The 24,094-nt window shown below is 43.7% G+C and overlaps 1 protein-coding gene across 2 annotated transcripts; it reads right to left on the bottom strand.

Moving 5' to 3' along the window:
* Positions 1-14,589: 14,589 nt before the first annotated feature.
* On the bottom strand, positions 14,590-20,095 carry LOC110184601 (uncharacterized). 2 transcript variants are annotated; one of them, XM_020953193.2, is made up of 2 exons: positions 18,487-20,095; positions 14,590-14,651 (listed from the first exon to the last, which is right to left on the bottom strand). In XM_020953193.2, the coding sequence occupies exons 1-2, from the start codon at positions 19,459-19,461 to the stop codon at positions 14,607-14,609; spliced, it is 1,020 nt and encodes a 339-aa protein (XP_020808852.2). In that variant the 5' UTR covers positions 19,462-20,095; the 3' UTR covers positions 14,590-14,606. The 2 variants fall into 2 exon arrangements, with proteins under 2 accessions (XP_020808852.2, XP_020808851.2); XM_020953192.2 differs by lacking the exon at positions 14,590-14,651 and adding an exon at positions 15,872-15,976.
* Positions 20,096-24,094: the final 3,999 nt, after the last annotated feature.

Genomic DNA, 24,094 nt, shown 5'->3' with positions numbered 1-24,094 from the left:
TTATCATATGAAATTGATGAGAGAGATGAAGTTCATAATTAATATGTAGAATAATAAAACCAAAAAAAAAAGTTCTTTTTTAATAACTTCTATATTTATTATCATACACATTTGAAATAAGAAGTCGAAAAAGACTAAACATACTAGGATCCCACTAACGATAACCGAAACTCCCCAAAGAGCTTTCGATACAGTAATTGTAGATACTTTTGGTCCACTTCCAAAATCTAATAATGGAAACGAATACTCAGTAACACTCATCTGCGATTTAACTAAATACCTAGTAGCTATGCCCATACCGAACAAAAGTGCAAATACAGTAGCAAAAGCTATATTTGAAGATTTTATTCTAAAGTACGGTCCAATGAAGACGTTCATTACGGACATGGGACCAGAATATAATTATTAAAGATCTATGTAAATATTTAGATATTCAAAGCATTACTTCAACTGCACACCACCACCAGACAGTAGGTACCGTGGAGCGAAGGCCCAGAACACTCAATGAGTTCATTCGTTTATACATCTCAGTATGAACGAACGAGCTAAAACAAAAAATTTGTTATGACAAAACTAGTTTAGATTTTGATTTAAAAATAGGAGATCAGGTTTAATTGAAAAACGAAACAGGACACAAGCTAGTCTTTAAATATAAAGTTCCTAATAAGGTAGAACAAATAGGAGATAGAGATAACATAACTATAATAAACAATAAAAATATTATTATTTTATAACCAATTTAGTTCTTTTTATATTTCAGATAAATACCATACATAGCATTAATAGCATACATACCATACATAGCATAAATACCATACATAACAATACATAAGATACAAAAAAAAAAAAAAAATATATATATCTTCTATATATATAAAAATGCTCTGTTCGTGTCTATTCCCTTCATAGACTTGAAAAGTCCTGAACCGTTTAAGCCCAAATTTTTACACAACATGCGTTGAGGTTCCAGCTCGGTTATTGACTACTTTTTATGTTGATAGTTTAGCTGCGGTTGCGAATATATCAATTTTTTTAGCGTTTCCCCGTGCCCCTACTGCTACGCCCTCTACAGGCAGCCAGCTGAATCAAAGCATTTTCTGTCAAACATTTAAAACATATTGAAAGAAGAAACTTGAAAAGTTCTGAACCGTTTAAGCCGAAATTTTTACACAACATGCGTTAAGGTTCCAGCTCGGTTATTGTCTACTTTTGATGTTGATAGCTTATCTGCATTTGCGAATATATCACTTTTTTCGCGTTTTCCCGTGCCCCTACTGCTGCGCCCTCTACAGGCAGCCAGCTGAATCAAAGCATTTCCTGTCAAACATTCAAAACATATTGAAAGAAGAAATTGGAGATAAAAATTTTATTTTTTTGTTCAGTTTCAGTAAGAAACGAAGTCATGCCACCCAAGAAGTCGAGTTTGGGTCGTCGTACTCGCAATACAGAAGCAAAAAGATGTAAGATTACGAATATGACTGCGGCTGAGAGCAATGCAGATGCACAACGCGGAATTAGCAGAAAGACGAGTAGATAGGCTTAAGAGAAAACAATTGAGATTTAGACAGTCGCGTTCTGCAGCCATCGATTTGATTCACTCTTAAAATAATGAACGCGACAGGGCAAGGGTAACTGAAGCGCGTTTAAAGCTTGCAGAAGATCAAAACCTGCAATACAATCGTCTTGCATTCCGATATAATACAACTGTTGATTATAGCTCAAATCGCAATGTCGTTATTGGCCGGATGCATCAGGTCTGCATATACTGTCAGGCTCCTTCGATTGAATCAGACGAAACTTCCGTCCGAGGAATATATCCATTTGCGGGATGCTGTGAAGAATGACCATAATACAACCAACGTTGGAAAGCTCACGATTTTGCCATCCTCATACATAGGTAGTCCACGCCACATGCATGAATATGCTCAAGATGCCATGGCATATGTTCCAGCTTGGGACGACATAGTACAGCTGTTATATCCTGGACAATCGTCTAGGATAGGCATGACATCACAGCCCGTGTTTTCAGACAACAGCTCAAGTCACTGATGGAGTTCATTGTGAAACATGGAGTTTTTGGATCTGTGCGGTGCTGGATGTATTCAGTAGAATAGCAGAAAAGAGGATTGCCGCATGCGCACATACTGATTTGGCTGTATGATAAAATTACTCCAGACGAAATCGACGATGTTATATGCGCTGAGATTCCACGGGCCGAGGTTGATACGGATTTGCATGAAGTTGTCATCAAGAACATGATCCATGGCCCTTGTGGTACCCTCAACCCATGTTCACCATGAATGGTAGACGGGAAGTGTTCCAAGCGATATCCTCGAGCATTTACAGCCAACACCGTAACAGGGGACGATGGAAATCCTCTGTATAGGAGACGGTCAACTGAAGATGGAGGGACTTCGGCAAATTTAAACATGAGAATTGATGATATTGAGGTAGACAATCGTTGGGTGGTTCCATACTCACCACTATTGTCAAAATCATACAAAGCGCACATCAACGTAGAATATTGCAATTCCGTGAAATCGATTAAATATAACTGCAAGTACGTGAATAAAGGCAGCGATATGGCAGTTTTTGGTATTCAGGCAGAAAATGATGACAACAATGCAGTACGAGTTGTCGATGAAATATCTCAATACCAGGCTGGAAGATACATAAGCAGCAACGAGGCTGCATGGAGAATTTTTTCGTTCCCCATTCATGAACGCAATCCAGATTTATTTCACTTGGCGGTCCATTTGGAGAATGGTCAACGTGTCTATTTCACAGAAAGAAATGTACAAGAAAGAGTCCTGAATCCGCCAGCGACAACTCTGACTGCCTTCCTTATGCCTTAAGATGATTTTGCCAGAACCTTGATGTATTTAGAAGTGCCCTCTTAACCATAATATGCCACAGAGAAACGTGGCAGGGTACAGCTAGTATACATATATATATATATATAAATATATATAATTATAAAATATCTTCATTATATTACGTTATTTTTCTAAAGGAGGGAGATGTACTATGCACATTTATTGAATACCCACTGTACCAAGAGTACTTTACGGGTACACACTGTACATACTTTGTTGCAGTGTTTACATAATTTAAAGTCTCGGTCATAAACTTAAGTGCCCGAAATATGAAAAGTTCACTGTACATTGGCCCGCACACAGGCTGTGCTAGTGTATGTATGTATGTGGATATACCTCCGCGCTCCAGCCTAAGCGAGCATAGCTATATATGTATTTAAGAATATATAACCGTCTCTTCGCTGCCGCTGTTGGCAGCACAGCTACGAGACTTAGATTTCTCTAGCTGTTAAGACATATTGATAAGCACAGACATCATTTCAAGTACGGAGCGGCAACAACGGCTGCTCCGAAATCAAAACCAATAAATAAAGAATAAAACACAAAACTCTGAACCGATGGTTCTTCTTCATTTTGTATTGGAGCGGGAATATTACTAATACTACAATGGTTTTTGAGGATCTTTCAGTCAGCCACCAAAAAGAGGGAAGAGTTTTTTGGGGACCTTTCAGTCAGTCGCCAAAGAGGAAGAACGGTTGATTTTGGGACCTTTAAGTCAGTCGTCAAAGCGAAAGAAAGTTTAATTGGGGGCCTTTTATTCATGCACCAAGAGAGAAAACGGTTTTAAGGCGTCCCTTAAGTCAGCCACCAAGAGAGAGAATGGCTGTTTTGGGGACATTTCAGTCAGGCACCAAAGAAAAAGAACAATTGTTTTGGGATTCTTCGCTCAGTCGCCAGAGAGAGAACGGCTTTTGGGGGACCATGCAGTCAGCCCCCACATCGAGAACGAATTTTGGGGTCTTTCTTTCACTAACCAAGAAGAAAGACAAGTTGTTTTGGGGACCTTTTCGTCAGTCGTCAAAACAAAAAAAAAAAAAACGTTTAATTGGGGGGGTCGTTCAGTCATACACCAAGGGAAAAAACGTTTTTAAGGCGTGCTTTTAGACAGTCATCAAGAGAAGGAATGGTTTTTGTGGTGATTTTAACGGGACCAATTATCCAGCCAAAACCAGAGAGAACGGTTGTTTGGGAGACATTACAGTCAGCCGCCAAAGAGAGATATCGGTTGTAAGGGGCCCTTAAGCGGACCTATCAGCCAGCTACCACAAGAACGGCTTTTGGGAAACCTTTCAGTCAGTCGGATGTTATTTTTCACATGGACGTTGAAAATCTTTCGTTGTGTTAAAGATCTTTAGGATCGCGGTAGTTATTGCGAAAACAAGTAGTTAACCTGGCGACCTTTTCGAGGCATCTACAAGTGATGCCAGTACTGGGACACCTAAGTGCTTTTCTCTTGTCTGCGGTAGGGCTGGGCACTTACAGATAAGATGCTCCAAGGTTTCGTTGCCTCAAATTCATCGCATTTCAGCCAGGCGGTGTCTCGTAAGAATTCCCACTCATAGTCTGCAGTCTTTTCAGGATAGATGCAGTATGTAGTGGCTGAGTTTGTCATTGCGCTTGATGCGCAGGATTTTGGTTGTTTTGCCAGTTGCGGAGTTTCCTGAGTTTTGCTTGTACGTCTGCCCGCGTCTCCAACTCGTTTCGGAGCGTTCTTAGAGAGTCTGGGCGTTTTCTGTTCTTTCGATAGAGAGTCCGACTCCTTCCTTTGCAAGTTCGTCTGCGATTTCGTTTCCATCTATGCCCTGGTGACTGGAGTCCCGGTAGATCCGCACTGACGTTGTCGTGCTTATTATATCTAGTGCGACCCTGCTTGGCAGTGCATTTTTAAAACTGACCGCTGACGATTGCATGGATTTAATCGCTGCCTGACTGTCTACTAACAGGTTTACCGCCCCGCATGGGCGGGCTATTTCCTGCGCAAGCTTTGCTGTCTTCCTGATGGTGAATACTTTCGCCTGAAATATGCTGCTAGCTTATACGACAGCCTCTTCTAGGGGCCTGTACAGTATATGCCCGCTTCAGGTCCCATGAATGTTGTTGTAGACGTCCTGTAGTGAGATACACTGCTCTTGGTTCGACCAATTGACCTGAGCCCGTATCCTTGTGTCGACATACTTCCTAGCGCTACTAAGCGTTGGAAGCACCACCGATAAGTAGACTAAGTGCATCAGAGCGGGTGAGAGGCCCCATGTGCTCCTTAGCATCTTCTTGGATGCATTATCGCAATGGCGGCCTTTTTCACCCAGTACATTGGGTTTCCATTCCAGCATGCTTCCAGTATAGTGCTAAGAATTTGATTTTTGGGAGGAACCATGGCGGTACCTTGTATTTCTTAGTGAAGAGAATGAGGTCCGTCTATTCCACATTGATATTGAGTCCTACCTTGTCGGTCCACTCACATATCTAACTGAGTGCACCGTCTCCACTGATTTCCCTTTTGTATATGCATGCCGGTTGGTTGACAGTAATATGCCCACATAGTTTCGGATGTATAAGTCCAGCATCATTTCTAGCGTCTTGAGTAGAAAGGAGGTGAGGCTTACCGGCCTGTAGTCCAAGAGCGTGACGTGGCTGGTCTTTCTGGCTTTGGGTAGGAAGACAATCCTCGAGGTCCTCCATTGGGTTGGGATATAGCCCGTACTTAGACAATCTGTGTAAATTGCGTGTAGCCATGGAGTAATGACTTCTTTGGTCGCCTGCAGCATGGCTGGAAATATTCTGTCTATCCTGAAGCTTATATCCCCGCGGCGGAGTCTATAGCCCACTGAATTCCTCTAGAGGATATGAGATCATTTGGGAGATACTCTTCCTTCGTTGCTAGTACCTGGTGCTCGTTGGCATTGGTGATCTCTGTTTAACCTGGGAAGTGCGCGTGCATTAGTGCTGTTAGGGCCTCTTCGCTGCCGTCAGTCCACCGTTCGTCGTCGCGTTTGAGCTGACTCTGTATGGTGGGTTGCTTTGAAAGCAACTTCCGTAGTCAAGCCGTTTCTGGGGCCGTCTCTATGATGGAGCAGAAGTTCCTCCAAGAGCTTCTTTGTGCCCTGCGTATTTCCTTCTTGTAGTTTCTTAGAAGGATTTTGTATTCCTCGTTTATTATATCATCCTTCGCCTGCTTGGCGAGTTTGAAGAATTCTCTGAGGTTATCGCGTTGGAGCGAGATTTTGTATTCCTCGTTGATTATATTATCCTTCGCCTGCTTGGCGAGTTTGAAGAATTCTCTGAGTTTATTGCAATGGAGCGAGTGGTCCTTCTTCCACCACGTTGGTCCGGTCCTTTTCTTACTTCTTGAACTCGGGCATGATGCATGATATGCGCTTAGAAATTCCTTTGATAGCGTCTGTAAGGACTTTTCTATATCATCCTCTGATTTTACTGTGCCGAAAAAAGTCGCGAGTTTACGAGAGATTATATCTTTAAACTTTCAATTCAGCCGCCCAAGAGAGGGAACGGGCTTTGGGAGATCGTTCAGACAGCCATCAAGAAAGAGAACGGTTGCTTGGAGAGCCTATCTGTCACCTACTATGAGTGAGAACGACCTTTAAGTCAGCCGCCAAAGACAGAGAATGGTTGTTTTGGGGACCTTTCGGTCAACCATCAAGAGAGAGAAGGGTTTTTAGGGACCTTTCAATCATTCGCCACAAGAGGGAACGGGTTTAGGGGAAAACGGTTTTTGAGGGTCCTTTCTATCAGTTAACAAGAAAAAAAAAAGGTATTTTTGAGGACCTTGCAATCAGCCACCACGAGAGGGAACGGTTTTAGGGGGACCTTTAAGTCAACCAAGGTAGTTAGGTAGATTACATTTGTGAGGCCCAAGGCTAGAGCATCCAATTTGAGCTAAGCTCTTTTTTGCTCCACTCCCTCGGTTTGCTATTTGTGGTTCTGATCAATATCAGTACCAACCAGAAACAGTAAGGAAATCTTGTATTGCCGATACCTTCAGCTTTCCTATACTTCGCATTGACTCCATCTGGAAGGCACCAAAGTGGCGAAGTCTGGTCTGACTTAGTTTGCTTGCAGCTTTTACATATTGTATTATGCAGCAGTTCCATCTTCATTGCATGCGATCCAATCGCACAATCCTTTTTGCGATTTATTGCAGTTCACTGGTTCGTTTTTTGTCGGGCAACATCCCTTCGACCTTCTGGGCTCGCTCTTTCTTAACCATTTCTAGTTGGCTTTCTGTTTTAAATGGTCTTTGATCCTTGTCTGGATCGCGTTTAGGGAGATTGGTATTTCAATATCCGTTCTAATATCTGCCGAGCCTGCACGGGCTAGTTCGACTGCCTTTTCGTTCCCTGGGATCTCGTTGTGTCCTGGTACCCAGGTTACTTGTGCCTGATTGTTCTCAGCAAGTCTATTAAAGCCTTTCTTGCATTCTGCCAATAGCCGTGAGTTGGTGTTCTGCTTGGGATTCGATAGCCGCTTTGATATCCGAGCAGATCCGTTCAGTTCTATCGGCATTATATTCAGGATAGCTTTCACGGCAGCCGTGGGGCATGAGCGCATTGCACCCATAGCCCGTATCCGTGTATCCGGGTCAGCATCGATCTGTTATATGCCCTAGTTAATGCCGGCCACCATACTAAGGCCCCGTATGTTAGTATTGGCCTTTTGGTTTATTCCCCGTTTGGCTCCAAACATTTTTTTGCAGGAATAGAAAGCAATGATTGCCGTCCTCACTCTTTCTGCAATGTTATCTTCCATGAAAGTTTTTTGTCTTGTATCACTCCCAGATACTTAGCTTGCTCCGCTAGCTTTAACTCCATGCAACTCACGATGGGCATGTTGAAAGCTGGTATTTTCGTTCTTCTTGTGAAGAGCATCGGTTTTGTTTTAGTCATTACATGTCATTACTTCGCTAATAACGTCAGGATATGGTCCTCATACTAGCAGTACTGCGTCGTCTGCGTATGCAACTGCTTTGACTTTACCCATATTGAGATCTACCAATATGGCGTTTATATTTATGACGTGAGGTGAGTGCCACTCAGTTCGGCTGTGATCGTCCTGCCCTTTAGCATAACCCCGATCAACTCTCTGATGCCTCTCTCAATACCTAGCAAGTTAAGGGAGCACAGGATAGAGTCGGGGTTCACCTTATTAAACGAACTATCGATGTCTAGGAACGCGGCCATCGTGCATTGCTTGTGTTGTAATGTCCTCTCGACATGATGTACAACTTCGTGTAGTACTGTTTCCGTTGACTTGCTTTTACGGTAAGCGTGTTATTTAGTGTTAATTCGCTTTTTTCCTCCTCAGGTTCCGAGTTCTCTCGTAAGCTCCCTGGGAAGTGAGTGTCAACTAGTAGCTCTAGTGACTCCTCTATTGTCGTTGTAGCAGTGCCGTCTGCTCCAAGAGTCTTTCTTGACTTTGTATACTGCTTTTTTGTATGCTCTTTACGCTTCCTTGTTTAGTTCCCATTCCCGGGTTCCATAGCTTATATTGAAGGACCTTCGCGCTCACGATGGGTACTGCTACTTCGAGAATGATATCTTACAAGTCTCTTGGAAGGCGTTGTTTAGGATGTTCGTGAGGTCCTCCACCGCCTTGTCGAGTGCCTTTGAGGAAGATTGTACCTTAATCCTCATGTCTTTTACTTTAGACTTAACAATTTTGCTGAATTTGTTCCAATCTGTGTTACGGGGGTTTCTTATTGGTACCTGTTTACTTACTGGTGCCGTTAGGTTGTTCCAATCTGTGTTACGGGTGTTTCTTCTTGGTATCTGTTTTCTTACTACTGAGGTTAGGTCAAAGAAAATGTACCTATGGTTTGAGAAAGAGTGCTGTGTCGATAGCCTTCAACTTTGTATTTATAGTGTTATATTTGCAAGGTGAGATCTAAACCCTCTTCCCATCTTTGAACATTTTCCGTGCTTGAAAAAAAAGGGTTGCGTGTTACCTTTGTTACATATCGTAACGTTGCTGCATAAAGTACTTTCAAAGAGTAACTCACCTCTTTCCTTACTTTCCAAACTCTCCCAAAGTGTGTGCTACGCATTCGCGTCGCACCCGAGCACCAGGGTCGTCTTCACTTCTTCGACCCTTTGCAGCAGCTTGACTACCGGCTCAGGCAGGGCCGGCTCATCATGGGCCATGTATGCCCATGCTATAGTGATTCCGCCCCCATCCGCTACCACGAATCTGGTCTCAGCCAGGTCAGATGTGCTGGGATTGGAACAGCGAAAGTCAATAAAGTCATTCTTAATTATTATGCATGCTCTCGACCTACCATTCGAGTTTGTGCACAGCGGTGTGTATCCTGGGATCCTTAGTCCAGCGACTTGCCCGTCTTGGTCCCAGGTTCCTGTACCATACCGATGTCGACATCCCTTAGAAGGATCGTGATTTTGATTTGTCGTCGAGTATCTCCAGTATCTCGTCCGGCTCGGCCAGAAAAACCTAATCTGAAAGCCTTATTTTAAAGCCAGCCCAAGTGTCGCTAATTTTAGCCACACATTCCGTCAGGAAGCCCCTAGAAGACCCGTCGTCACATCTGATGACCCGGTGCCCTCTGACCATGTCGGCGACCAGAGGGTCAGTCTTGCCCTCAGCCAAGAAGGCTATCTTGCCGAAAACAAAGCGGGCTCTGTCGACCCTCGATCGCCAAGAGATAATCGTTTTTGGGGGACCTTTCAGTCAGCACCACGAAGAAGACAGTTGTTTGAAGAATCTCGTACCACGAGAGAGAACGATTCATTGGTGGACCTTGCAATCAGCCACCACGAGAGAGAATGGTTCTTGGGGGACCTTTCAATCAACCGCTTGTTTAGCGCTTAATTCTCTGCTGCCTTTAATAAGTAATATATTTTCTTTCATCGGTGGGATCTCCGATTATCGGTCTCCACTTCCATTTTCGTAGGTTGTAGTTCTATTATTGTTGTTCTGCCGCTTCTTCCATATGTTTTCGTGCCTTTTTCCGTATGTTCTTTAACCTGCCCAGGCTCGATTCTATACTTACTTCTTTTAATCCGGAGCCCCATTATACATTGTAATATATTGTATTTGGTATCTTGAATTCCTTAGCGAATACTAATTGGGCCGGGCTACATCTCCGTTCCTTTCCACCATTAGATTCCTGCAGGCAGACAAGATTACAATTGTCCATTTCCTCCGTCCTGTATTAGAACAGCGCCTATACCATGATCACTGTCTTCCGTTTGTAACTTAAAGTGCCTAGTGAAGTCGGGACATGCCAGTTCGGGTGCTTTTGTAAAAATCATCTTTAGTTGCTAATGACGTGTCCGAGATACTTTAACTCTTTTTTCAAAAAGTGAGATTTGACCGGATTAATCCACAGATTTTCGCTTTGACCGACAGGTTGGTCAACATGCCGACCGGCCCCATCCCCTCCTTCGACTCCTCAGACGTGGTCAGAGGGCACTGGGTCATCAGGTGCGACGACGGGTTCTCCCGAAGCTTCCTGGCGGAGTGTGTGGCTAAGATTAGCGACACATGGGCTGGCCTTAAGATTAGGCTAGTCCACGCCAGGGAGATCCCAAGGAGACCCAGAGCTCGCATCTCGTTACCAAAGGGGCAAACTGACCATGCAAGGGTGATTGCCTGTCTGAGGGCCCAGAACCCAGACGTTCATACAGAGAACTGGACCATCCTCAGAGCAGAGTTGGAGATGAAGGCGAGCCAGCTGATAAAACAGCGCTGTCTGCCTCAGCTGGAGGCCAATAACCGCAAGGTCCGGTACGGCATCAGGAATGCCACGATAAAGGTCTTCTTGGCCGAGCCGGACGAGATTTTAGAGGAGGTCGATGACACCAACAAATTGTTGGACGACATGGTCAGCGACGAAAAATCTCCTGACGCCACCCCCACCAGTATCGATGTCGAGAATCGTGCAGATTAATCTGAAGCGCAGCTCGCACGCTTCAGCTAATCTCACGATCCTTCTAAGGGAGAGGGATATCGACATCGGTTTGATACAGGAGCCTTGGGCCAGGGAAGGGCAAGTCGCTGGACTAAGAATCCAAGGATACACACTACTGTGCACAAACTCGAATGGTAGGTCGAGAGCTTGCTTTGTAATTAAGAATCATTTTAATGCTTTCCTCTGTCCCAATCTCAGCACACCTGACGTAGCAGTGGCCAGATTCGTGGCGGCGGATGGGAGCGGAGTCACCTTATCATCTGCGTACATGGCCCATGATGAGCCGGCCCCGCCTGAGCCGGTAGTCAAGCTGCTGCAATGGTCGGAAGTGATGAAGACGACCCTGGTGCTCGGGTGTGATGCGAATGCGAGGCACATGCTCAGGGGGAGTTCGGATACTAACGAAAGAGGTGAGTACGGCGACCTTCATCTTTCCGAGCACGGAAATTTTTCAAGGTTGGGTAGAGGTGTTAGACCTCTCCTTACATATAGAACAGAACAATTACAGGGTCGAGAACTGGAGGATATCGACAGAACACTCCTTCTCAGACCATAGGTACATTTTCTTTGAAATAACGACACCAGTTAAGAAACAGGTGCCAAGAAAATCCCCCGTAAGACAGATTGGAACAATTTCAGCGAAATTGTCCAATCTAAAGTAAACGGCAGGAGGATCAAGACTATATCCACTGCAAAGGCACTCGACAAGGAGGTGGAGGACCTAACAAACATTCTGAACAACGCCTTCAAAGAGGCTTGGAAGCTAACATTCTCGAAGAACCAATACCCAACGTGGTGTACAAAGGAACTAAGCGAGCTCAGAAGGAGCGCGAGAAAGCCTTTGGGGAACATATAAAGAACCACAAAAAATTTACAAGAAGGCAGTATACAAGGCCAAGAAAGAGTCCTGGCAAAACTACTGCGAGTCACTGGAAGGCATAAAGGACACGGCGAGAGTAAGAAAAATTCTCGCCAAAGAGCACATAAGCCCTACCCTGATCAACAGTGCAGACGGCTCTGCTACGACAACAATTGAGGAGTCACGAGAGCTACTAGTTGACACCCACTTCCCAGGAAGCCTAAGAGTGAGCTCGGAACCCGAGGAGGGAACGTTCACTCAAATGGACACACCTACGAAAGACATCATTACCACTGAGCGAATTCAGTGGGTAATAGATTCTTTCGATAAGTAAAAAAAACCCGGGCCCAGACGGCTTAATACCGACAATGCTACAATCAGCCAAGGATAGCATTTGCAAATGTCTAAAAGCCATTTACGAAGCTTGTTTAAGACTGACGCACATCCCGCTCCGGGCAGAAGGGGGCGCATCCTAGCCAACGATTATAGACCGATAAGTCTCACCTCCTTCACCCTGAAGACACTAGAGAGACTCCTGGACGTCCACATCCGAGAGTCTCTAGAAGGACATCAACTCTCGGATGCACAGCATGCGTATCGCAGAGGGAAATCTACGGAAACAGCGCTACATGTAGTTGTACATCATGTCGAGAAGACATTACAACACAAGCAAAACACAATGGCAGCCTTCCTAGACATCGAAGGCGCGTTCATTAACGTGAACCCCGACTCTATCCTGGGCTCCCTCAACTTGTTAGGTATTGAGAGAGGCATCAGAGAGTGGATCGGGGTCATGCTTAAGAGCAGGACGATCACGGCCGAACTAAGGGGCACATCTCAGGGCGGGGTTTTATCGCACCTACTCTGGCTCACAAATATGAACGACATATTGACAGATCTCAATACGGGTGGACTTAAAGCAGTTGCACACGCAGACGACGTAGTACTTCTAGTATCAGGACCATACTCTGACGTTATTAGCGAAATAATGACGGGTGCGCTTGGTCGATTAAATAAATGGGCAAAAACCTGCGGACTTGGTATCAACCCCACTAAAACGGAACTTATGCTCTTCACACGAAGAACTAAGTTACCACCCTTCAACATGACCAGTATAAACGGCATGGAGCTAAAGCTAGCGGAGCGAGCGAAGTATCTAGGAGTAATTCTCATGGAAAGAAAAAATTGCAGAGAGAGTAAGGAAAGCAAGCATTCTACTCCTGCAGAAAAATGTTTGGGAACAGTTGGGGACTGCACCCAAAGATAATTTTATGGCTCTACACTGCAGTGGTACGGCCAATACTGACTTACGGAGCCCTAGTATGGTGGCCGGCACTTACTAGGGCCTACAAAAGAACGAAGTTGACACGGATGCAACGGGCAGCGAGTGCGGGGGCCGCGGGTGCAATGCGCTCATGCCCCGCGGGTGCTCTCAACGCTATCCTGGATATAATGCCGATAGAGCTGTTCGTGAAGGACATTGCAGCACAGAGCTCAGTAAGACTGAAGGCAAGCAATTGTTGGAGGGAATACGGCGCCGGGCACGGCAAGATCCTTGGAAGCAGCGGCATTAATACAGACGTTCAGACCGACAACATGATCGCGGAGATGAAATTCGGGGACGCATTCTCGAACTCATACCCATTAAGGGAAGACTGGAGTAGGGGCAAAGTAGTAGTGGAGAACGAGGTGTCCCTCTATACCGATGGCTCAACAATGAGCTGCGGCGTAGCGGCTGGGATCTTCGCTGAAAATTGGAGAATTGAAAAGGCTTTCAACCTCTCTAACTCAGCGACGGTCTTTCAGGCTGAGTTACTAGCCATAAGGGAAGCAGTCGAACTTTCCTTAAGGCAGGACCTCGGCTGTAAAATCCCTATCTGCCGTGAAAACGAACTCACGGCTAGTGGCAGAATGCAAGAAGGCCCTTAATAGACTTGCCGACAAAAATAAGGTACAAGTAACATGGGTACCGGGACACAGTGAGATCCCAGGAAATGAGAAGGCAGGCGAACTAGCCCGTGCAGGCTCGGCAGGGCTAAGTTCTGACTTCGAATTACCGATCTCCTTAAACGCGATCCAGACAAGGATCCGTGACAACTTTAAGCAGATAGCCAATAACGAATGGCAAAGTCAGAGCGATCACAGAAGGTCAAGGGAATGTTGGCCGAGGTACGACAAGAAACGAACCAGGGAACTGCTATCCAACAAGAAGAGGGATATTAGCAGGTTCACGGCACTCACCACGGGACATTGGGCGATCGGTTCGCACACAATGAAGTTGGGACTGCCATACAACGCAATCTGTAGAAGCTGTAAGCAACCTACAGAGCAAGAGACACCGGAACATCTGCTCTGCTTCTGCCCAGCGCTAAACCACATCAGATTCCGCCACTTTGGTGCCTACCAGATGGAGTCACTGGGAAACATAGGAAAGCAGAAAGTTTCAGCAATACTAGGTTTCCTTACTGACTCTGGATGGTACTGATAGTGAATCAACAACAACAAATAGAGGGAGTGGAACAAAAAGGAGCTTAGCTCTAATTGGAGGCCCCAGCAATGGGCTTCACCACTGTAACCTACCTAGCTACCTACGTAAGAAAATGTCAAAAATGACAGAAATCAAAAATTACATCGCATACATCCCCATTAACAATAACTGAAACACCCATGTTTTGAGGAGGGCATTAATTTATGCCACCTATTAAGCGAATTGATTTAGCGAGGGGTTTGTTTTGTGTTGGCGTAAAATTAGTTATGTTTTAATTTGTGTGTGCTTGTGTGTGGTTTGGTTACAAAGGTTTTGTGTGTTTTTAGTTTCAACGTAAGTGAGCGAATGAATCGAGAGAATAGATAAACCAAACAGAAGAGCTGCGGCGGAAGAGCTTTCATGCCGGCTTATGAGGTGGAAAGCTTCTGGCGAAAGAAGACCCAATCAAAAAGTGACCAGGTGTAAGGACATCCAAATCGTTAGGGTTTTCTGAAATTGGACAGAGCGGTCGAGAGTTAAGCATCGCTGAAATTTCATAAACTAAAGTGCGAAGCTCATTGAATGAGAGAATAGTGTTGCCAACGACCCGATGAAAATGATATTTTGCAGATTTGACGGCAGCCTCCCATAGGCCGCCGAAATGAGGCGAACGAGGGGGAATAAATTGCCATTTGATCCCGATGGAAACGAAGGCCTGCTGAAGATCGCTGTTTTGAGGATCGGCGAGAAACAGTTGCCTCAGTTCCAGCAGCTCGTTTTTGGCTCCCACGAAGTTTGTAGCGTTATCGGACCATATTGTGCCAGGCTTGCCCCTTAGGCTTATGAAGCGCTTGAGGGCAGCGATGAATGAAGCCGCAGACAAATCCTCCACCAGCTCCAAATGGCAGGCTTTAGTGGCGAAGCAAACAAATATTGCGATATAGCATTTGACGGGTGGCCGGTTTCTGACTTCAGACTTGGAGTAGAAAGGACCACAGAAATCGATTCCCACTGTGACAAATGGTCGACTTGGCTGCACGCGGTTGGATGGCAAGGGGGCCATGATGTGCTCAGCTAATTTGGGCTTTAATCGAAAGCAGCGAATGCATTTGTTGATAGTGGCGGCGACTATTTTTCGACCACCAATTGGCCAAAACCTTTGCCGTAAAGCCGCCAATAAGCTCTGCGGACCTGAGTGAAGAAATTTCAAATGATAGTGAGCTATGATTGCTGACGTGACTGGATGATCTTTGGGAAGCAAAATTGGGTGTTTTGCATCATAATCCAATAATGAATTCTGCAGCCGACCGCCAACTCGAATAAGTCCCGATTCATCGCAGATTGGATGCAGCGAGTACAGCTTGCTTTTTGAGGAAATCTGCCTTTCGGATTGCAGGGCCTTATACTCCTCAGCAAAGTTGATGAGCTGGATTCCCTTGATGAGCAGATGCGTGCCTCCCTTGATGTCGTCTACTGTAAGAGGTCCTCGCCGTCGTGGCTCATCCTTGGCTTTTAGCATTAGGAACCGATGTATGTAGCCAAAGACTCGCTGCAGCTTTCCAAAACAATTTTGAAACTTGCAGCCATACGAAATATCCTGGCTTTGCGTCAGCACCAGCGCGAGGCGGCGGCGTTCAGGCACATCTACTAGAGTAGGCGTATAAGGCGGCCAGCAAGCTTCGTCTGTCCGCAGGAATGGTGGGCCCTCACGCCACAGCGTCGAATCCAAAAGTTCGAGCGGAGTACATCCTCTAGATAATATGTCAGCCGGGTTGTAGTGGGTCGATATATGATGCCAAGCCATATCCTTGGTCCTTTCTTGAATCTGCGCGATTCTGTTGGAGACAAAAATGTTAAAGTCTGATGGGGCCTGGCGAATCCAAGAGAGCACAATTGTTGAGTCAGACCAACAATGATATGTGCAAGGCTGAGAAATGGCATTAGCGATGTTGTGGATGAGTTCGGATAGCAATAGAGCTGCGCATAATTCAAGTTTGGGTATGGTTATTGTTTTAAGCGGCGAGACTCTAGACTTGGAGCAAAGCAAATGTGATGAGTAAGTGCCCCCTGCTTCGGAGCGCACATAAATACAGGCACCATATGCCGCCAAGCTTGCATCACAAAATCCATGAATTTCCAAAGATGAGTCAGATTGCATGATGAAGCGAGGAAATTTTAAATGGCTGACTGCCGAGATTTGCGCGGAGTGTTCCAACCATAAGGAATGCAAAGATTGTGGCAAAGTCTCATCCCAGTCGAGCTTATCTTTCCACAGGATTTGCAGGAATATTTTGAGCCTGGTTATGATGGGCGCTATAAGACCTAGGGGATCGTAGAATTTGGCTACGGCTGATAAAATAGACCGCTTGGTAGCTGGCTTGTCTGCTACATTTCCAGAGAATCCAAAAAGCAAATTATCGGAACTTGTATCCCAGTATAGGCCAAGTGTTTTGGCGACGTCAGTCCCATCACTGAATTTGAGCATTTTCTCGCGATCAGCCTCAAGCTCTCCTTCAAGCGCTGCCGGCTCATTGGAGCTCCATTTACGAATTGGAAATAGGCCTTTTGCAAGTAACGATTTAACCTGCTGCCGGATATAAACGACCTCCTCGATCGAGTCGCCTCCAGAAATAAGGTCGTCAACATAAAAGTCCCTACGCACGACCTTGGCTGCCACAGGAAAATCCTTCTCCTCATCATAGGAGAGCTGCTGCATAGCACGAATTGCTAGGAATGCAGCAGGCTTAGTGCCATAAGTGACGGTGTCCAGGGTGTATATTTTAATTTCTTCGCTTGGACTATCACGCCAGAGGATGCATTGGAGCAGATTATCAGGTTCGGAGACACGCACACAGCGATACATTTTGCAGATGTCGCCGCATAGTGCCACTTTAAAGAATCTGAACCGAACCAAAGTGCTGAAGATTTTAGGCTGAATGGAGGGACCAGCAAAGAGCAACTCGTTTAAAGAGTATCCAGACGAAGACTTGGCAGAACCATCGAAGACTACCCTGAGCTTGGTAGTCGAGCTGTCCAATTTGTGAACGCAGTGGTGGGGCAAATAATATTGCGGCAAAGCTGACTGCTTGCAAGAGAGCGACATATGGCCTAAATCGATATACTCCTTTATAAAGGCAATATATTGAGCCTTGAGATTAGGATTTCTAGCCAATTTGGATTCCAATGATTTGAATCGCTGCGAAGCACGATGGTATGAATCTCCTAGCATATCGAGACTAGTCTTTGCGGGCAATCGAACTGAATATTGGCCTGACTCAAGCCGAGAATAAGATTGAGCAAATAAATTCTCGCACAAGGCATCCTCATCAGTTGGAGCAGATGACGATCCACAATAGCTGTCAATTTCCCAAAACCGTTTAACAAGGTCCGGCAACGATTCAGGTTCCAATTGTACATCGTGCTCAACTGACAATGCGGGAAGAGAAGAGTGTTTATGGGCCGGCGAAGATATGCCAACGGATACTACCCAACCCAATCTAGTTTTTTGCAAGGAGGGAAGGTGATCGGCCAGCCGTATCTGCCCAACGCAAAGCAGGTCGAAGAAGATTCCAGCTCCTATAAGAATGTCAATCCTTTGACTTTTATGAAAGAGCGGATCGGCGAGGAATAAGTTGTTGGGGATGTTCCATTCGGAAGAGTTTAGGTCGAAATGCGGCTGATAATTTGTGATGGTGCTAGTCATTATTGCAGCGAATGATGTTCGGTAACCTTTGTTGCGAGATTGTACAATAATATCTACCGCCTTATCAGCCATGAGTGAAGACTCTCCTATACCTGAGATGCATGTATTTGAGCGACGAGTTGACAGTTGCAATTGATGAGCGAGTCGAGAAGTAATGAAATTAATTTGCGATGCAGAGTCGAGCAAGGCTCTGCAGGGCACCATTATGCCGGAACGATTTCGGACATATATGATGGCAGTGGCAAGAAGCACATAATCAGATTGATGATCTACCGAGGCTTTAGGTGGGGGTGAATTTGGCGAAGCAGAAATGAGCGAGGCACTATTTTGAGGAGCAGAAGTGGATGTGGGCTGCGAGGGTGATGAAGCATGATTTGACTCCAAATGTAGCAATGTATGATGCTTAGAGCGACAATGCCTGCAGTTCCCAGCTTTGCACTGCTGCAGGCTGTGGCCTTTACGCAGGCAATTTAGGCAAAGATGTAGCCTTTTTGCTTCTTTGTAGCGTAATGTGGGACTCAAGGCAATAAATTGTGGACATTTCGAAATAAAGTGATCCTTAGAATCACACAAAATACATAATGAGGTGTAGGATGATGCGGTGCAAGCGTTTTGGACATTTTTATTTATAGTTTTTCCCACCTGGTTGCTAGGTGTGTGGGTTACCATAGCATTTTCAATGTTTTCCATCATCCGACATCTCTTCTCCAAAAAGGCAGCCATATCCGTCCATTTTAGCAGCTTATTGGTAGGCAATCCCTCTTCCCACTTCTCCTGGGTATGCTGATCCAGTTTGGAGGACACCAGGGATATGAGCATTCCATCCGCAATCTCCTGGGTGGTTGCCATTATGTTAAGGGCTCGCAGATGAGAGTTGATGCCGTCGCTCAATTGCCGCAAACTCCTTGCCGACCCTTTCACCATACTAGAAAGCCTGAAAATAGATCGTATGTGCCCCTGAAAATGCAAAAGTTTGTTATCAAACCTAGCAGTCAATAGGTCGACTGCCTTCTCATAATTGGCCTCTGTTGGCTCCAGCGAGCGAATTGTGTCTAACGCGGGGCCATCCAAACAGGAGCGTAGATGCTGGAATTTTTCCAAATTGGTCAGGTCCTCGTTGTTGCCGATGACTGTAGTGTACATAGCGTAGAAATCTGGCCAGTCCATATAAGCGCCTCCAAATCGTGGCAGCTTAAACTCAGGCAGCCTAGTGGCCCGGACACCAGCCCTGGAGGTTGAAGCCTGCTCGATGTTGAAATTTGGGAGTGCAGTCGAATTTATCACTGACACTCGGCGGAGTTTTGCTAGTTCGCGAGATATTTTGGATTTCACCGCACAATAAATGTTTAGAAATTTTGCACGCACATCACTAGCCAGCTCTAGTAGATTGAGCCTTTCGACAGCTGTTTGAGACTTATCAAAATTATCTTGCATTTTTTCAATAAGCTCAAGCCTGACTTGAAGGTCGGCCTCATCAAAATGAGACGCTTCTTCTGAACCGAAAAAGTCATTTAAAGCCACTAGCTGTCGAAAAACCGAGTCCGCTTTGGCTTTATAAAAGTCAAAATCACTATTGGCCCCGGATGGGCACGCAGTAACCGAATCATTCTCTGCCATTTTATTTTCAAAAAGAGTATTCAAATGTCACCTTGGGCTTGCGACCGATGCAGCTGTACCAAACGCAGAGAATAGAGAACGAAAGAATAGCGGAGCCAAGCTTGGCGTTCACTGACCGCGAGCCAACGGTTCTATCGGACCACCAAAACCAACAGCACAAACACAATTTTCACGAAAAGTATATAAAAGGGCTGCAACTATATGCTAGTGCACAAATATATAAAGAGATGCTATGTACTCGAATGTACCGATAGAGTTCAATAGCGATGCAACGATATGCAATTGTATTGTGTGAGCATACGAACTATATATAAGCACTTTTCACCTTTTATTTTAACGAAAACGATTTTTTACGCGATCACGTCGGGGTCACCAAATGTTTTGAGGAGGGCATTAATTTATGCCACCTATTAAGCGAATTGATTTAGCGAGGGGTTTGTTTTGTGTTGGCGTAAAATTAGTTATGTTTTAATTTGTGTGTGCTTGTGTGTGGTTTGGTTACAAAGGTTTTGTGTGTTTTTAGTTTCAACGTAAGTGAGCGAATGAATCGAGAGAATAGATAAACCAAACAGAAGAGCTGCGGCGGAAGAGCTTTCATGCCGGCTTATGAGGTGGAAAGCTTCTGCCGCAGCTGATCGCTTATTTACAAATAATGATTTAAAACATTTAATATTAAATCTGCTGCTTCTGCTCCCGACAACCCATAAATGTTTTCGACAGAGTGATAGTGGACACTATAGGTCCACTACCAAAATCAGAAAATGGCAATGGATATGTAGTCACGCTAATATGTGACTTAACAAAATAGCTAGTTGCCATACCAGTTGCAAATAAGAACGCAATTACTGTCGCTAAAGCAATTTTTTAATCTTTTATTCTGAAGTACAGTCCAAGGAAGACGTTCAAATATATAAACATAAAAATATAAAATCTACCGCACACCACCACCAGACAGTTGGGACAATCGAAAGAAGTCATAGAACTTTTAATGAATATATACGATCCTACATATCGGTTGAAAAAACTGATTGGGATATATGGCTTCAATATTTCGTATTTTGTTTCAACACGACCCCCTCAATGGCACATAACTATTGTCCATATGACTTAGTATTTGGTAAAACGAGTAATTTACCAAAGGAATTTAATAGCATAGATAACATAGAAACCATATATAATATAGATGACTATGCTAAGGAGAGTAAATATAGATTAGAAGTAGCATATAAAAGAGGTTATGTTAGAAGAAAATAAGAATAGAAATAAAATACTATATGATCATAAAGTAAGAAATATAGATATATTAGTAGGAGATAAAGTTTTACTAAAAAACGAGACAGGTCATAAGTTAGATCCTAAATACACAGGTCCGTATAAAGTAACGGAAATAGGAGATAGAGATAACATCGTAATAACAAATAATAAAAATAAGAAGCAAATAGTTCATAAAGATAGATTAAAAATCTTTATTTCATAAACTGTACTTAGTATGGCCTTGCTTAAATACACATTTTTTTTTAGTAATTTCATTTTCTTTGTTTCTAATAAATAATAAATTATAAATAATAAAAAAATATAAATAATGAAAAAAAAAAGAAAAAAAAATGTATTAATTAAAAATTATTATTATTAAAATAACTTCATTTTATTTCGTTATTTTTCAAAAGGAGGGAGATGTAGTATGCACTCATATTGAATACCCACTGTACCAAGAGTATTTTACGGGTACACACTGTACACACTTTGTTGCAGTGTTTACATAATTTAAAGTCCCGGTCATAAACCTAAGTGGCCGAAATATGAAACGATCATCGGCCGCACACAGGCTGTGCTAGTGTGAGCATAAATGCAACACGAGCGGACCTCATGTATGTATGTCCTTATACCTCCACGCTTAGCTTTATTGAGCATAGCTATGTATTTAAGAATATATAACCGTCTCTCCGCTGCCGCTGTTGGCAGCGCAGCTACGAGACTTAGATTTCTCTAGCTGTTAAAACATATTGATAAGTACAGATATCCAATCGAGCTCGGAACGGCAACAAAGGCTGCTCTGGAATTAAAAAACCAAAATAAAATAAAAGAACAAACACAACTATAAACTGAATGAGTCCTATTCATTGTGGATTTGGATCGGGAGGTAATATTAATTTTACAGTTCTTGTTAGTTCCAGCCAACGACCACTATGTTGTCCAAATATGGCTTAATTTCCGGTTCTATTATCGTTCCTCACGCCCTTTGGAATGTCGCCGGTGCCGCTGTTAGTCCGAAATGCATCACCGTCCATTGGAAGAGCCCAATATCGTATTGTGAACGCTCTGTAATGCCTACTATCACTAAGCAAGAAATACATAGAGAAGTCAAACAGTACAAAAAGTACTATCACAAAAACGGCTGAGCCTGGAACCCCAGAGCACACGAACGAGCCGCGGCGGCGGCTCACTTGCTTGTGACGTCACAGCAATACTTAGCGGATAGCGCTTGCATTGGGGGACAAATTATTTAAGTTATTTAACTATAATTACTACTTATTTTATTTTAAGTTTTTTTTCTGGCAATATATTTCCCAAAAGACATTTTTGACCGACCAGAACTTATTATTGCATTCCATATTGGGTCAAAACATTTTTATTTGTTTCAGTACATTTGCAAATTTATAAAATTATAATCATTAAAAACTAATTGTATACTTAATTAATTAATTGTAAACTAGAAAATAATAGATTTATGGTAAATTTATGACATTATTTTTCAACTATGAACAGAACGTACTCACATACATATGTTATGTATGTACCCTGCAGTACCAGTCATAAGTAATTCATCAACGTTTCATCAACAGTCAAGGGGGTGCTGATTGATGATTCATCGATGACAGGCCATACAAACTGTTGATGAATTTAACATGGGCATGTCATAGGCTGTCATCAATAAAAATGCATTAACAATTCATCGATGATTCATCAACAAAATGCCATTTTGGAAATATATTGTAAGAAAAAAAACTTAAATTAAAATAAGTAGTAATTATAGTTAAATAACTTAAATAATTTGTCTCCCAATGCAAGCGCTATCCGCTAAGTATTGCTGTGACGTCACAAGCAAGTGAGCCGCCGCCGCGGCTCGTTCGGGTGCTCTGGGGTTCCAGGCTCAGCCGTTTTTGTGATAGTACTTTTTGTACTGTTTGACTTCTCTATGTATTTCTTGCTTAGTGCTACTATCATTTTTCATTTGGAACTGGCAATATCCTGACTTAAGGGGATAGACCACCCTGAAGCTTTTAAAAAATCGTTTTTTTTTTTGTAATGCCAATTCTTATGGTAATTTTAAGACACCGGGCTTAAAAATATCTCAATTTTTGTGGATACTACAGTCGTTTGAAGTGAGCGCTGTCGGTTTACTTTTTCTTTTGCAGTTTTCACAAAAATACATTTTTTAGTACGGTGTACAGGATTTCTCAAAAACTGTTAGACCGATTCTTTTAAAATTTTTTTTACACAGCCTTTCTTTGACGCCCTCTATGTCATGACGTAGGATCTTTTCGAAATGATTTTTTTTTAAGTTAAAATTGTTTAAATCAAAGTGCTCTATTTGCTAAAAAAAAGTTGTTTAAAAAAACCGCTACGTCATGCCATAGTTATATATTTATATAGTTAAGAAAAATTGTATTTACAGATGTGCTGTGCCGCATATACACCATACGAGCGTTCGCTTAAAATAGTGCCTTATTTTTTTTTCTTCCAATAAGTATATTGGCCGTAAGGACTTTCCTTTAAGCTTTAATACTTTTCTGTTCTGGGTTCTCTTAATTGCTATCAGTCTTTGATTTTAAGAACTCGTTCTTGATTATTTTTCATATCAAACGCTTTCTAATTTTCTGCCCACAGCTTCTCCTTCTCTCTGAAAGAGAAGAAAAACTTCCTTCTTGTTCATTGTCATTTTGAATGCGTTGCACTCCGTTACGAGTGTGGAGATTAGGCTCAAAAAATAAACACGCACTGGAACAGGTCTAATGATAGCTAACACCCTCAGCTCGTTTGAATGGTATTTCTCATCATATAGTGAGTTCTCGCGGGAACCTTCAGCAACAATCAGTGTGTAGGGATCGATGCTGCCGCAACGGATCCTTAAGTTGAAAGTAGCTAAAGCGACGCAGTCGGAAAAAATATTTAATATATATATAAAATATAAGAAGTCGGGGGCATCGTCGGGTGATTTCAGCGTGTCAGCTTTATTGGGATCAATACATATTACTAATTAGCTTTGCCATATGGGCCGCGCTCCCGACCGATAAGCTAAGCTAAGAAATGCGAGAGCGTGTCCGAAAAGTGGAGCCCGAACTAGCCGTCCCTCAGCTTGCTTAGCAGTGAGAGAAGCTCGGGAGCGGGCGATCGCGAATACCGAAGAGAGAAGAGCGGATGCACGTAGATTTACTCGATGAGCAGTGCGCGAAAGGCATGCAGAAATGCAAGAGCGGCAGAGCTTTTGGAAGCTTTGTCGACGGAGGCGGCGCAGCGGCCGCCGCGGGTTGTCTCCTGACGTGAATATCCTCTCCCTCTTGCAATTACCCGGGTTGCAACGTATCCGTCCCTTTAAAAAAACGGATGAAGGAGACGAAGCGACAGCCGCGGT

This window comes from Drosophila serrata, unplaced genomic scaffold (assembly GCF_035046125.1).
Source record: "Drosophila serrata isolate PLE 108 unplaced genomic scaffold, ASM3504612v1 contig_255, whole genome shotgun sequence".
Lineage (NCBI taxonomy): Eukaryota > Metazoa > Arthropoda > Insecta > Diptera > Drosophilidae > Drosophila > Drosophila serrata.
Note: the sequence above shows the minus strand (reverse complement) of the source record. Positions and strands in the feature narration are given on the sequence as shown.